Genomic DNA, 13,017 nt, shown 5'->3' on the forward strand with positions numbered 1-13,017 from the left:
TGGGAGGATGCATATTATACCCTGGGTTAGACAAGGTTTATATTAACAAGATAAAGATGGCCCGAGAAGTGATAGCTCAAACGACACAAATAGCACGATAGACTTATTTAGAAGACTTTCGAGCCTAAATACGGAACATGTTTTTTTTTTATAAAAAAAAACTGTAAAAAAATGACCTTGTAAGAGAAAGAAAGAATATTTTGAATAGCTATGTACAGTATTTGATTTTAATTGCTATTAGCACTCTGTGTAAGAAACGTCTTTATCTGATTTTATTACTTTGTTTTATAAGGAGCTATATTTTTTACTCAAAATAATGTGTGTGTATACGATGCTATAGTTTGTTAATAATTCTTGTTGAAAGCTATAAATCGGATAATTGTTTACGGTAGTGAAAGCAAAAATAAAAATATTTGGCTGATTATCTTTTCAGAGCATTATATCACTTGGGCATAGAACCTTACTAAAACACAGCCTCATTACAATATACTCCATGTCTATATTCGTATATCTGTACTATCTCAAATTTGGCTGTTCGAGCTATCTGTATCGCCTGAGCTATCGCTCTGTGAGCATGTTATGAGTATAGCAAACCTTAAACTCAAAGCCTTATATGCTTCCCGCAAAATATAACCCAAGCAAGGGGTTGCTAAACCCTTTTAAAAGAAGACTACGACACTAGTGGTATACAATGTTTCCCAGGTGTAATTATCGAAAAATCGCTTTGATGTAATATTCTATGTTAGTATCGAATATGAAATAAATCGAATCTATACATTTAATGAAGGGGGTACACAGCCAGATTGATCGATCAAATTCTTGTGTGAATCTTAGCCAATGATATCAATTTGTACTTGAGGACACCAAAAGACAAAAGTACAAAATTCGTATAAAATTCATAGATCTTTATAGAATTTATAGAATAAGCTTTTGCACATCCTGATTTCTTCCTTGAACCTATATGCACTTAGACTCTCGAAGAAGCCAAGTGTTTTTTCCTTTGACTCAAGATCTGGCAATAAATTGTCGACCTTGTGTATGCATTTATTGGCTTTAAGTGTTTGTTCAAGTTCATTCACAGCAGCTACCGGTACTAAAGCAATCAAATTACTTCATTATCATAAACATTTTCTCATTATAATGTATCGTTTTCATGACTCTCTTCCTAATTAAATAAGACTAGTGATAATAATGTACCTATGTTGGATTAATAGTATGAGCTATATATGTATTTTTCATTTTTCAACTTTTATTTATATTAAAGATTAATCTTCTCAATTACACTATCTACCTTTTACTTCAATTACCATTAGTATTATGTATAGATATCCAAAGATATCTTTTAACTAAAAATATATAGACTATTTGAAAATACAATATTGGTTCACCAAGAAACCCTTTTCTCCTTGTTTTTCTTATTAGAAAAGAAGGTATATATAAATGCATAAAAACATACAAATATACAAGCTGCAATCGGCAAAGGGAAAGTGAGAGAGGAGGAAAGAGAAAGGGACAATGAAAATGAAAAGTAAATTCAACTTTATCTATGAACAAAGGTTTTATATATCAACTGAATAACTATGGCTAAATATCCGTTTGCTTATGTTTCCGGTTAACCTTAGATCTCGTTTATTGCTGGTGTATAACCAGAATTGAATTCTTTCTATGTCTATAGATAAATTACCAAAATGGATGAGTGCTATGCGCTTATAAGTTTTATATATATAAATATCGTTTTTACTAGATTTCGAGGCTTTTTTTTTTAAAAAAAAAAAGAAAAAAGAAAGAAACTCTACTAGTTTTAAGCGCTACGATATTACGCTTCAAGATAACAGCAGCAATTACAGCACTTAGGTACTTAGATACTTTGTATTGTTTCTTTAAGATACGTATGTTTATGTGTGTGTGTGTTTTTTTAGAGTTTCTTTTATATTTGTACAGCTATCCAAAAGTAAAAATAAAATAAAGATAGATAGATAGATAGATAAAGATAGATATTTAGATAGATAGATGGGTGCATAGATAAAGATAAATGGATAAAGAAGTGTTCGAGAAAGATAACTTATGAACTAACTTATTACATTACTCTTCTCCAAAATTGTTTAAACAATGAACTGAGATTCATGTTCGGTAATGATTTTTGCAGATCGCTTGGAATCGAAGAACAGTTCTGTGGCTTCATTAACATCCTCCTTGGTTATGCTTGTGTGGTCATTTATGCCTGCCAAGATACTGGCGGGTGTCAAGAGTTGGAGAGCGTATCTAACGTACATGAAGAAAAAAAGCCGATAATTTAAGTATTGAGTCTGTTTGTAGATACACACATATAGTATCTTTTTTCTTTATAGAAATATGTATACGTATAAGTGTATGTGTATACAACTTACCTCACGGAAGAATCAACACCACTCTGAGCAATAACATCAATAGCATCCTCATCCACAGCCAAGCTCTCGGTTCTGGCTCTGATTTTAACAATAACCTTGATTTCGTCAATAGTGTAAGGCAGTGTGCGGATAATAAGAAGACGATCCAAAAGATCTACGGGAATACCGTGAGGAGAGAGAACATCTTCTGTACCACTGTATTAAAATAATAAGAATAAACAAGTCAATAAAAACCACATATATATTTATACAGACACATATCCATAAAATAATGAAATGAAATGCAGTTTACCGAATTGTGCACATTCCTCGGTTGGTGGCAAAAATGACAACAGGGGCAAGTGGTGATTCCAAAGCACGGTTGAGGTAAGTGAAGCACTCGATATCCAGCATGTGTACCTAGAATAATTCGAATCCCAAATAATTCGTTTGAATTAATGACTCAATAAATTCGCCTTGGATTCCTTGTACAATAATTACTCTATCTCAGTCTAGAAACACACGCATATATATATACACATATATACATATAATTGCTGATTATTATTTTTGATTATTACCTCATCAATGAACAGCACACCGGGTACCAGTTCAGCAATACCCTGATCAATGTACTTGTTCACGACCTTGTTGATTTCCTGTCTCAGTTTGTCTGTGATTTCGGTCTTCTTGGGCTTCAACAATTGACCCATCATAGACATAATATCTTGACCTCCCTTTTTTTTTAAAAAAAAAATACCAAGATTATTATTTAGTCATTAATTAGTACAGTTTCTTTTTCTTCATCTTTTCTTCTTCTCATTACCTGAGGCTTTGCATTTGCAGTATCCAAATCATGTAGTGTTACATCCTGAATAACTTCCTTCTTTTTGTGAACATCACCTTTGGGCAAAGGAACATACTCTTCAGCCTCAAGATCGAATTCTGTAGCATAAGCATCTGAACGACCAACACGCTACAATAACAACACAACAATAAAGTTCCCAAAAACACACATATACATAAAGATGTCAATTTACCACATAATCATACAGATTCATTTCATATATACATATGAGCTGTAAATTTTCTCTATTTCTCTTTCTATGACTTTTTTTTCATTTCTCCTTTACCTTTACTGCACCAGTGTTTGCCTCTACATATATAACATCACCAACGGTAACCTTTTCTTTTTGAATCGACTCGTAGATGCTGGGATCCAACTTGAGCTGCTTTGTTCCCTTGACGGTCTTAAGACCGATAATAACATGCGAGATGGTCTTTCCGTAACCGCCCAATGGGTTTTCTGTCTCTTCGGGTGTAAGTTCGGTGACTTCACCTTCATAAACCTCCTTTGTTTCCTTGATACGCAATCCAATAGCACGTCTAAAGTTCTCCATCAGCACTTCGGTCTTCTTGATCTCAGAAGAGTATACTTCGGAACCGACGATGGGTCTAAAAGGAACCTTGGGACCCAATTCCTGGGAGATGGCAAGTGCAATGGCAGTCTTTCCTGTACCGGGAGCTCCGGTGAACAAGAGAGCACGACCGGCCATCTTTTTGGATTTGATCAACTCGACGACAACACCACTTGCCTAATATTATTGTTATGATTATTAATTTCTGAAATGCTTCAAAAAAGAAGAAGAAAAAGTAAAGAATGGTAATAGTAATTCTAGGAAAATGTTTTATTGTTTTTTACCTCGCGGGCATTTTCTTGTCCAACAAAACCTGCCATGATCGGTTCAGCAGAACCGTCATCGCGTAAACCAAGGCCTTTAATGTGGGAATGGGCAGCAACACGCTTCTCGCGAGGAGTAGAATTGACCTGCTCGATGCGCATGTTTCCAGCGGTGGGAGTGTTTACAATTGGGGCAGCCATTATTTGTCTTGAATGATTTGATGTATTTATCTATGAATATGTATATATATATATATTTATTTATATATATGTATGTATGTATGCGTGTGTGTAGCGTGTTCGTCTGCGTGTTCGTCTGCGTGAACGTCTGCGTGAATATCTCTGTATATATTAAATATAAATATAAATATAAATATAAATATAAATATATTATATATTATATTATATATAAGAGGGGATGGAAAAATAAAATAAAAAGCTTATAATCCAACAAAAAACAATAAATTATGGCTGGAGACGAATACTTTTTTTTTTTGAAAGAATGCGTATAGTGAAAAAAATATCAGGGTCGTCATAGTGGACTGCTTTTATAAACTGCTAGCGGAGAATAGACTTTATAGGGAAAAAAAAGAAAAGCGATTCAAATATATATATATATATTTTTTGCATTGATATCACTAACAATGACGGAATATGATCGCAAAAAGAAAATGTGCATACACACAGATATGTACATATATAAATAATATGTCCCTTTAACTTGTCCTTTTCAACTTGCTCTTTTCTTTATCAACCTATCACTTTATTCATATTTAAGTCATTTTCTCTTATTTGGTAATGGAAAGATCATTTGCTTCTCACCCGTCAGCCGGCAGAAACACCAGAACGTTTTCGGGCCAACCCCACTCTGCAAACTATGGATTTTCCGGAAGCCCAGTTCCCTCAGTATCGCATTATGGAAAGACAGGTTAGAATATATACTTGGATGTATACAGTCTTCAATTGGTAGTCTATTGCTAATATCAGAAAGTTTCTTTGGTTCTTGACTGTTCTGTAATTATGTTAATTAGGGACTCACCACAATGATGTGACAAGACGTATTGAGAGAGAAGTTTGGCATATACTTCAATGGAACAACCCTGTCAGATCAGGAGCTTATCTTGGCTTGATTCTTGGCACCCTGGTTTTGATTGGATCCTACTCTCCACTTCAGATTTGTTCTGCTATCTTGACTGTATTGGTGGGATTAAACCTGCTCTATGTATCTCTCACCACCCAGACTCACCGGGTTTTTTCCAACGATGACATTGATTATACTTCAAGGTAAATTATATATATATATATATATATATATATCATTTTAGTTTTAAGATATTGTAGAATCTTGATTCGTAGTATTAATTAAGAAACCTGTCTATTTACTTTGTTGATTCTTAACAAAAAACAAAACTTAGAGATGTACTTGCCAAGGAACCAATTGAGATTGATAGATCTCAGGTGAGACACTATACTAATCTTCTAGTCGATGTTACCGAGACCGTTGTTCATGCACTTTCTCGCATTGTCCTAATTGAAGATAGCACTACAAGCCTCAAGGTAAAGAAAACAGAGTGTAGAAAGTGAATCAAATCAAATCAAATTAAAGAAAAAGAAGAAGAAAAAATTGCGAGAAAGCTAAATTATTATTCTAAACTCATACTTTAGTGGTTGGCTATATCCTACTTGACTTGGGTGATTTCTGGTCATGTTTCTAGCCGTGTCTTGGCCATCATGTTTGTCATTTCTGCCTTTTCTTTCCCTCGTCTGTACATGTCCAACAAAGACGTGCTAGATGCTCGCATTAACCAAGGAGAGACATTGCTAAAGCAAAGCATCAACCAATCCCAGGCTGCTGCCACAGAAAGTGTTCACAACGTGGTTGACAAGGCTAAACACATTGTAGGCTTGGTAAATGAGCCTGACACAACCAAGACAGATCTAAAGAACACAAAAAGACATACTACTGTAGTCGCAAAATAATAGTCGTCTAGACTTTTAAAAAAAATTCATTCATCAGCAGAATGTAATAATTATGGGACTTTGAAGATTGTATATTTTATCTACAGATCAATTAAACTTAATAATTTCTAATACATATTTTACACATGTATTTTTTGTATACTTTATAAATCGATCAAAATAAAATGCACTTCTTTATCCTTAAAAGAAATAAACATGTATATATAATATACCTTCATGCCTAACCTTTCTTCCTATTTTTTGTTACATTTCCTGAGCACTATTTATTAATTTTCACGCTATAAGCCCGAATTGTATTGATGCAAAAAGGTTATATGTTTTTATTTTTTCATGTGTGAGTGTGGAAATTGCTAAAGAAGAAATACAAAATTGCAAAAGAAAGAAACGAATAAAGAGAAAACTAAAGAAAGCAATATATAAAGGTGAGGAAATAAGAAGGTGAAATCCAGTTATTCCATTTTAACATCTTGTTTATCTTCATCAACACCTCGGATGTAAAGTACGTTGTTGCATCTAAAAAAAAACACGCACACACAATTCACCAAATTCAATACCCATAGCGCATTTTTTGTTTTGCTTGTTCATAATCCACGTCTCCACGATACATACGCAATATATAGATATACACATATTTACCTAATCATAACTTCGCCCAATACACCAACTGATACACCATCCTTGAACTCTTCTGTATTGGCCAGCTATAACCATCATATAAAAAAAATAAACCAAAATAATGATAATAAGGAGGTCAATAAAAAAAAGTAGATTCTTTTTGTATAGTCATTTACAGCAAAAGCTTTTGAATTGAATGTATTAATATATATATATATATATACCTGAAGGTTCATATAGGCATCAACTGAAATAAGATAGCCCTTGTATTCGTCACCCCATTTAAGTTTGACAATAACAGTATTGCCTGTAAGATTGTTCAAGAATGGCTTGGGATTGACGGGGACGAACTAGATAAATCATCTAGTTAATTAACAAGACCTTTACTTTTTTTTAAAAAAAATTATTTCATTATTGGAATCATGGTTATTCAATTTCTTCATCAAATCATCCTTCACTTCTTTTCTTTTAAGAATTTATACGCGTCCTTGTTACTTACGGCAGACATTGAATGAGTAGGAGCAAATCAAGAAGAATGTATTAAAAAAATGCTGTGCGCAATAGAAATCACCGCATTTTACTAAAGGGCGGACAAACTTGCTATATACATATAAAAAGGCCGTGAGTTGGAGCATAAAATACGTCATCACCACAAATGTACACACCTTTTAAAACTATATATATATATATATGTATATAAAAAACAATAAAATAAAGTAAATCAATGATGCTTATTTGAGATGAAAATAATTGAATGAATGAATGAATGGATTGTATTAATGAGCTGTTATTCAGAAAATTAGTATTGTAATTTGTAAAGAGTACGAGAAGAATATTATTATTAGTATTTGTTTGAGTAGGGCCTTGTTGACTCTATGGATCTTTCCAAGGAGTCTGCTTAAAAGCTTATTCAATATATACATATACACATGTCAAATCAAGTGTTTTAATAATATTTTATTTGGGACCGTACTGTTGATTGTAACGCGATCAAGCACTTTAATCAAATATCGCATCGGAATATATATATATATATATATATATATTTGGGTTTAGCTTTGCTATATATATGACAGGGTATGCGTTTTATATGTTTTATAAGCTTTTATGATTTTATAGAGAATTTCCCCTATCTTTTGTTTATGAAAGCCTATGAAAGATAGGTGATAAAGAAGAATGATAAAGAGGTACATATAAAGAAGTCAGATAACCCTCATTTGTTCTTTTTTTTTTTACTACAGCTACAACCTTTTTGTTTGTCCCTCTTTTTATGCTTATAGCTGTGTCTGTGCTTATCAAAAAATCCCATTCTTTGTTGGTTTTGTGATTTGTGCGTATGAAAATAAAGAGATAATAAAAAAAACAGAAAATAATATAATAATAAAAAATAGAGTTGTTTTTTTTTGGTTGATGTTGATGTTGTTGTTGATGTTGGGGTGGAGGGAGGGGGAACAAGAAAAAAAAAGAGGAGAGGAGAACTCAAGGGGAGAGGAAGAAGAAACCAAATATGGCTGTTCTGGTAATTGTGTTGACTAGATTTCGATCTACCAGTTGGTCATCAATTCTTCTGCTGTCATGACAGGAACACTGTTGGCGTGAACATTTTCATGTTTGGAATCAGCAAAACCTGATTCTACACGACCAGAGCGCTGGTTACCAGCATCGTTAATGTGATCTTCAGACCAACCGCCGTTCTGATGTGTGTTTCTCAATTCCTCAACTACGGAAGTAAGGGTTGCATCAGAGTGCTGCTGTTCGTCCTTGGTGTCTTCAGACCAGCCGGCCAGAGTAGCTTCGTCGACATCAATGGAGTCAGTGTGCCAGGTACCTTCGTTGGAGTGGTCTGGGATATTGTCATTTGATTGCCACTCGCCTTCAACCAAGTTCTCATGAAGGCTGGAAAGTTCATCCTCGATAACATCAATTTCTTCAGAGTTCCAGTGGCCTTGGTCATCGCTGTGGCTTACAGAGTCTTCAGACCAACCACTACCATTTGCTTCGACAGAATCGGTGTGGTCAGCATCAGTCCATGACTTAGTAGGAGCGTTAACATCTTCAACTACTTCAGAGTTCCAGTGGCCCTGATCACTATGGTCAGCAACTAAATCGTCATCCAGAGATTCCCAGCTAGCAGCGTCTTGGTGGGCAACAGTCTCGACATCGATTTCTTCAGAGTTCCAGTGGCCCTGGTCGCTGTGACCAGGAACTACATCGTCAAGAGACTCCCAGTTGGTAGGTTCTTGATGGTCAACAGACTCGACATCAATATCTTCAGAGTTCCAGTGAGGCTGTTCATCACTGTGTTCATAGTCATAAGAGTCGGCATCCTCGACCCAGGTTCCGTCTTCATGAGGAGTAAAGTTATGAATCTCGGCATCAATCTCTTCAGAGTTCCAGTGTCCTTCGTTAGAGTGGTCAGGGATATTGGAATCATCAGATTGCCATTCGCCTTCTACAAAGTCTTGGTGTGTTTCAACAAATTTGGGCTCAACATTGATTTCTTCAGAATCCCAGTGGGACTCGGCCAAGTCCTGGCCATCGCCATTCCAGTGAGCACCGTTGGTGTGGGAATCGTTATCAAGAGTTTCGTAATCTTTGGTAGGAGCATTGACATCCTCGATAATCTCAGAGTTCCAGTGGCCCTGGTCACTGTGATCAGCAACCAGATCATCATCCAGAGATTCCCAGTTGGCAGCGTCTTGGTGGGCAACAGTCTCGACATCGATTTCTTCTGAGTTCCAGTGGCCCTGGTTGTCACCGTGCTCGTTGTCATAAGCATCGGCACCTTCTTCGACCCAAATTCCATCTTCATGAGGAGTAAAGTTATGGATCTCGGCATCAATTTCTTCAGAGTCCCAATGACCTTCGTTAGAGTGGTCAGGGATATTAGCGTCATCAGATTGCCATTCGCCTTCTATAAAGTTTTGGTGACTTTCGATAAACTCGGGCTCTACATCGATCTCTTCGGAATCCCAATGAGATTCAGTCACGTCCTGGCCATCACCGTTCCAGTGAGCACCGTTGGTATGAGAATCATCAAGAGTTTCGTAATCGTTGGTAGGAGCATTGACATCCTCGATAATCTCAGAGTTCCAGTGGCCCTGGTCACTGTGATCAGCAACCAGATCGTCATCTAGAGACTCCCAGTTGGCAGCGTCTTGGTGGGCAACAGTCTCGACATCGATTTCTTCCGAGTTCCAGTGGCCCTGACTGTCGTCAGTATGGTCAGGGGTTTGTTCAACCCAATCAGCTTGGGAATCTTCGTGGACAGAAGTACGGCTGTCTTCGTTGGTGAAGTAGTTTCCACCTTCGGCATTCCAGTGGGCTTCATTTTTGTGTGTGCGCTGGTCTTCGTTGGTGAAGAAGGGACTGTTGGCGTGTTTCTCAGACTGGAGTTGATCAATGTCACTGTTGAGATGGTTGTTACGGTGATCCTCGTTGGTAAAGTAAGGATTGGTCCCAGCATTAGTGTGCTAATTTATAGACATATTTTTTGAAATGTTAGTGAAACGGTACAGCAGAGAACAGTAATTCCTAAATGATCTGAAAGCCAATCTAATCTCTTGTTTCCAAAAATGAACAAATAGTAATAGAAGTAATTTACGTTTTCGGACGAGCTGTCAGAACCGTTGGTTTCAACATAATCATCGACCTTGTCAAGCATTTCTGTCCAGTTCTTATCGTTTTCGATTGCATTCTCGTGAGATTCTTCAGTAGCAGCCACTGAACGTTTGTTGACTGTGAAAGCAGCCGAAGAAAGTTCACAAGTAGAAGCTTCGGAGTTGGCCACAAGTTTGTAGTGGTACTTGCCTTTATTATATATATAATATTATACATATAAATATAATTATTTGATAATATTAGTATCAGTTTTCTCAAAGAAGAGTAAAAGGAATGGTAAGTTGTTTAATATATATATCTATGTATCTTCTTTTTCTTTTTCTTTTATTACCAGTAGGGTGGTCACCCAGACTCAAAGCTTTCTCGTCCGACGCACCACGTTCTGCAGCTAAGATACACACACACAAGGATTAATTAGCGTAATTTCCTAGAAATGGACTATCCTAATTTCAGGGGGGACAGACAAATGAGGGAGCGCAGAGAAAGGGATATAGAAATAGAAAGGAATAAAGAAATAGAGAAACAAGGGATATTCTGCTGTTACTTGGGATAAGCTATGGTTTTTGTTACTTTACCATAGGAGCCAATTTCTTGTACAAATTCGTTTGATTCGTCTGTTACAAGAGAAATGTCTATATTTTCAAGGGATCCGGGTGCTTGCCATGCGACAACATGTTTAGAGTTGTCTTCAAAGACAAGATCTATATATTAATTGCGATTTTTTTTTATTTTTTTTTAAATAGGCACAAGATAAAAATAGAAAAAGTCAGTCTATTGATTCATTGATTGATTGCTTATTCGGAATTCTGTTCGTATATAATATTATATATTGAATTGAATTGAATTGAATTGAGATAATATACTGCAATTTATTTTATCGAAATTTTGTCTCGTTTCGCTTTTGTTTCTTCTTCTTTGTACGTATTACTGATTCTTTTTTACCTGTTGATGTTGGGAAGGTGATTCGGAATCCTATAAAGCAAAAGAAAAAAAATAGAAATAAAATGTATTAGTTTAGAATGAGAATTAGAGGAATAAAATTTGTGGAATTGCAGAGTGATTTACCTGCACAAGGATCGACATCAGCAACATCATTTGCATGGTTTGGTTGAAAGAAAGGACTGGCTTGAACGAAGGTGCCTAATTGGAGAAGGAGTGCTGCTGAAGTAGACAGACGAGCTAGACTAGAGAACTTCATAACAGAAGTTTAGGAAATGGTAAGGTATATGAAAGCAAAGAAAAGAGAAAGAAAAAGAAGAAGAAGAAGAAATTATGTGTGGAAAAAGGAGAGCAAGGTAGTAAAAATAAAAATTTAAAATAAAAAAAAGGTAAGGAAGGAAAGAGGGAAGGAAGAAGGTTAGGGCGGGGAATCAACAAGGTATAAATTTATTTTTGTTTTGGGTGTGTAAAGAATAAACACTTTTTATATATTATATATATATATTCTTTGCTTGATTTCATTATCTATTTTTATATTTGTCGTACAGAGCCCATTGGCACGACCACAATCAGGGAAAGATGCTTTATTAACTATTGACTCCGCCCCGAATGTCTATATTGCACGAGGACCAGGCATCGTCAAGACAAAAAGAAAAAAAAATCAATGAAATAAGGCCTATTTCTTTTTAAGCAAAGAAGCATAGATCTGTTACCATGACAATAGTGTACCTGGTTACCAAAACAACTAATATACTTATATATAAATATGTATCCATATATGCATGTATCTATGTACATACTATGCAGTCACGAGATGCACAAATCATGTATATATTGATCTGTAGTCCAAAAAGGTTTTATGGTATATTCTAGGTTAAGACCCTTTAACTGTACCCAGTCGCCAATTTGAATATAAAAAAAAGTCAATTTAGTGGTAGTCGTTTTTTATATAATAAATATATTCACTCTTCTTTTTATTCTTATTAAATAATCATTGGTTCTACGAGATATATTTCTCATATATTTGCTTTACATGATACTATTGTTCTTTTACTTTTCTCTCTCTCTCTAATTTATATATATAACTATACATACATGTTTTGCAGATTGTGGTATAGTATATCTAATATACTTCCTATGTGTTCCCATTAAATTTATATTTGACTTTTTCTTCTTTAAGTACATAAATACATATGTAAGAGACTCATATCCTTTTAATGAGTAAAAAGAAGAACAAGAATGATAACTATATATTTTACTTCTTGTCAATCAATACATACATAAAATAATTGCCAGAAAGCAGAAATAAAACAGAGCAAAAAAGAAACATGTATTACATTCAATATCTGACTTTTTATATCAACACCTCCCATTCTTGGCAATCTTCCTACAATAAATATAATTAATACAAGATTATATATATATATATATATAGATATTTGCATTTTACCTATTACTTTATTTTCTTCTTTATCTTCTTATGTCTTTATATATAAAGAATTGCCGCTAAATAATAATAGTAAGGGCCTTCTCAAGCACTCGCCAAAGGCCTAAAAGTTGGCGTTGAAATCCAAAGAAGTATTAGCGAAGATTTCCTAATTTAGCCAATTTTGTTGGCGATTCGCCAAAACTTTGGATTCGACTTTTGCCGTCGCCAAACTTTTGGCGAAGGTTACTAATTTAAGAAACTCTCGCCAATCCGTATATGGAAATCACCGCCAACATTTAGGACCTTGGCGGGTGCTTGAGAAGCCCCTAATAATTATAATTATAATTACAACTCCAAATCTGGCTTTATTTCCCAGTAATCCACCA

The 13,017-nt window shown here is 35.1% G+C and overlaps 4 protein-coding genes across 4 annotated transcripts; 1 reads left to right on the forward strand and 3 right to left on the reverse strand.

Annotated features, from left to right (window-relative positions):
- Positions 1 to 2,102: 2,102 nt before the first annotated feature.
- On the reverse strand, positions 2,103 to 4,209 carry PHYBLDRAFT_114176 (hypothetical protein; the record flags this gene model as incomplete). Its single annotated transcript, XM_018428375.1, has 7 exons — positions 2,103 to 2,262; positions 2,388 to 2,582; positions 2,680 to 2,786; positions 2,948 to 3,103; positions 3,193 to 3,342; positions 3,500 to 3,961; positions 4,069 to 4,209. 7 exons carry the CDS (start codon positions 4,207 to 4,209, stop codon positions 2,103 to 2,105), a joined length of 1,371 nt encoding a protein of 456 aa, XP_018289500.1.
- A 636-nt stretch (positions 4,210 to 4,845) lies between these two features.
- Positions 4,846 to 6,027, forward strand: PHYBLDRAFT_170139 (hypothetical protein; the record flags this gene model as incomplete). Its single annotated transcript, XM_018436259.1, has 5 exons — positions 4,846 to 4,975; positions 5,079 to 5,331; positions 5,373 to 5,384; positions 5,463 to 5,604; positions 5,713 to 6,027. 5 exons carry the CDS (start codon positions 4,846 to 4,848, stop codon positions 6,025 to 6,027), a joined length of 852 nt encoding a protein of 283 aa, XP_018289501.1.
- A 449-nt stretch (positions 6,028 to 6,476) lies between these two features.
- Positions 6,477 to 6,989, reverse strand: PHYBLDRAFT_114281 (hypothetical protein; the record flags this gene model as incomplete). The annotated part of the gene is made up of 3 exons (XM_018428383.1): positions 6,477 to 6,540; positions 6,664 to 6,728; positions 6,867 to 6,989. Coding segments are annotated over 3 exons (252 nt in total), but the record flags the coding sequence as incomplete, so codon positions are not given.
- Positions 6,990 to 7,929: 940 nt separating this feature from the next.
- On the reverse strand, positions 7,930 to 11,550 carry PHYBLDRAFT_80282 (secreted sialophospho protein). Its single transcript, XM_018443571.1, has 6 exons — positions 11,329 to 11,550; positions 11,206 to 11,235; positions 10,839 to 10,964; positions 10,595 to 10,651; positions 10,247 to 10,452; positions 7,930 to 10,115 (listed from the first exon to the last, which is right to left on the reverse strand). Exons 1-6 carry the CDS (start codon positions 11,459 to 11,461, stop codon positions 8,187 to 8,189), a joined length of 2,481 nt encoding a protein of 826 aa, XP_018289503.1. The 5' UTR covers positions 11,462 to 11,550; the 3' UTR covers positions 7,930 to 8,186.
- Between the last annotated feature and the right edge of the window lie 1,467 nt (positions 11,551 to 13,017).

The sequence above is a fragment of the Phycomyces blakesleeanus genome, assembly GCF_001638985.1.
Source record: "Phycomyces blakesleeanus NRRL 1555(-) unplaced genomic scaffold PHYBLscaffold_15, whole genome shotgun sequence".
NCBI classification, from domain to species: domain Eukaryota; kingdom Fungi; phylum Mucoromycota; class Mucoromycetes; order Mucorales; family Phycomycetaceae; genus Phycomyces; species Phycomyces blakesleeanus.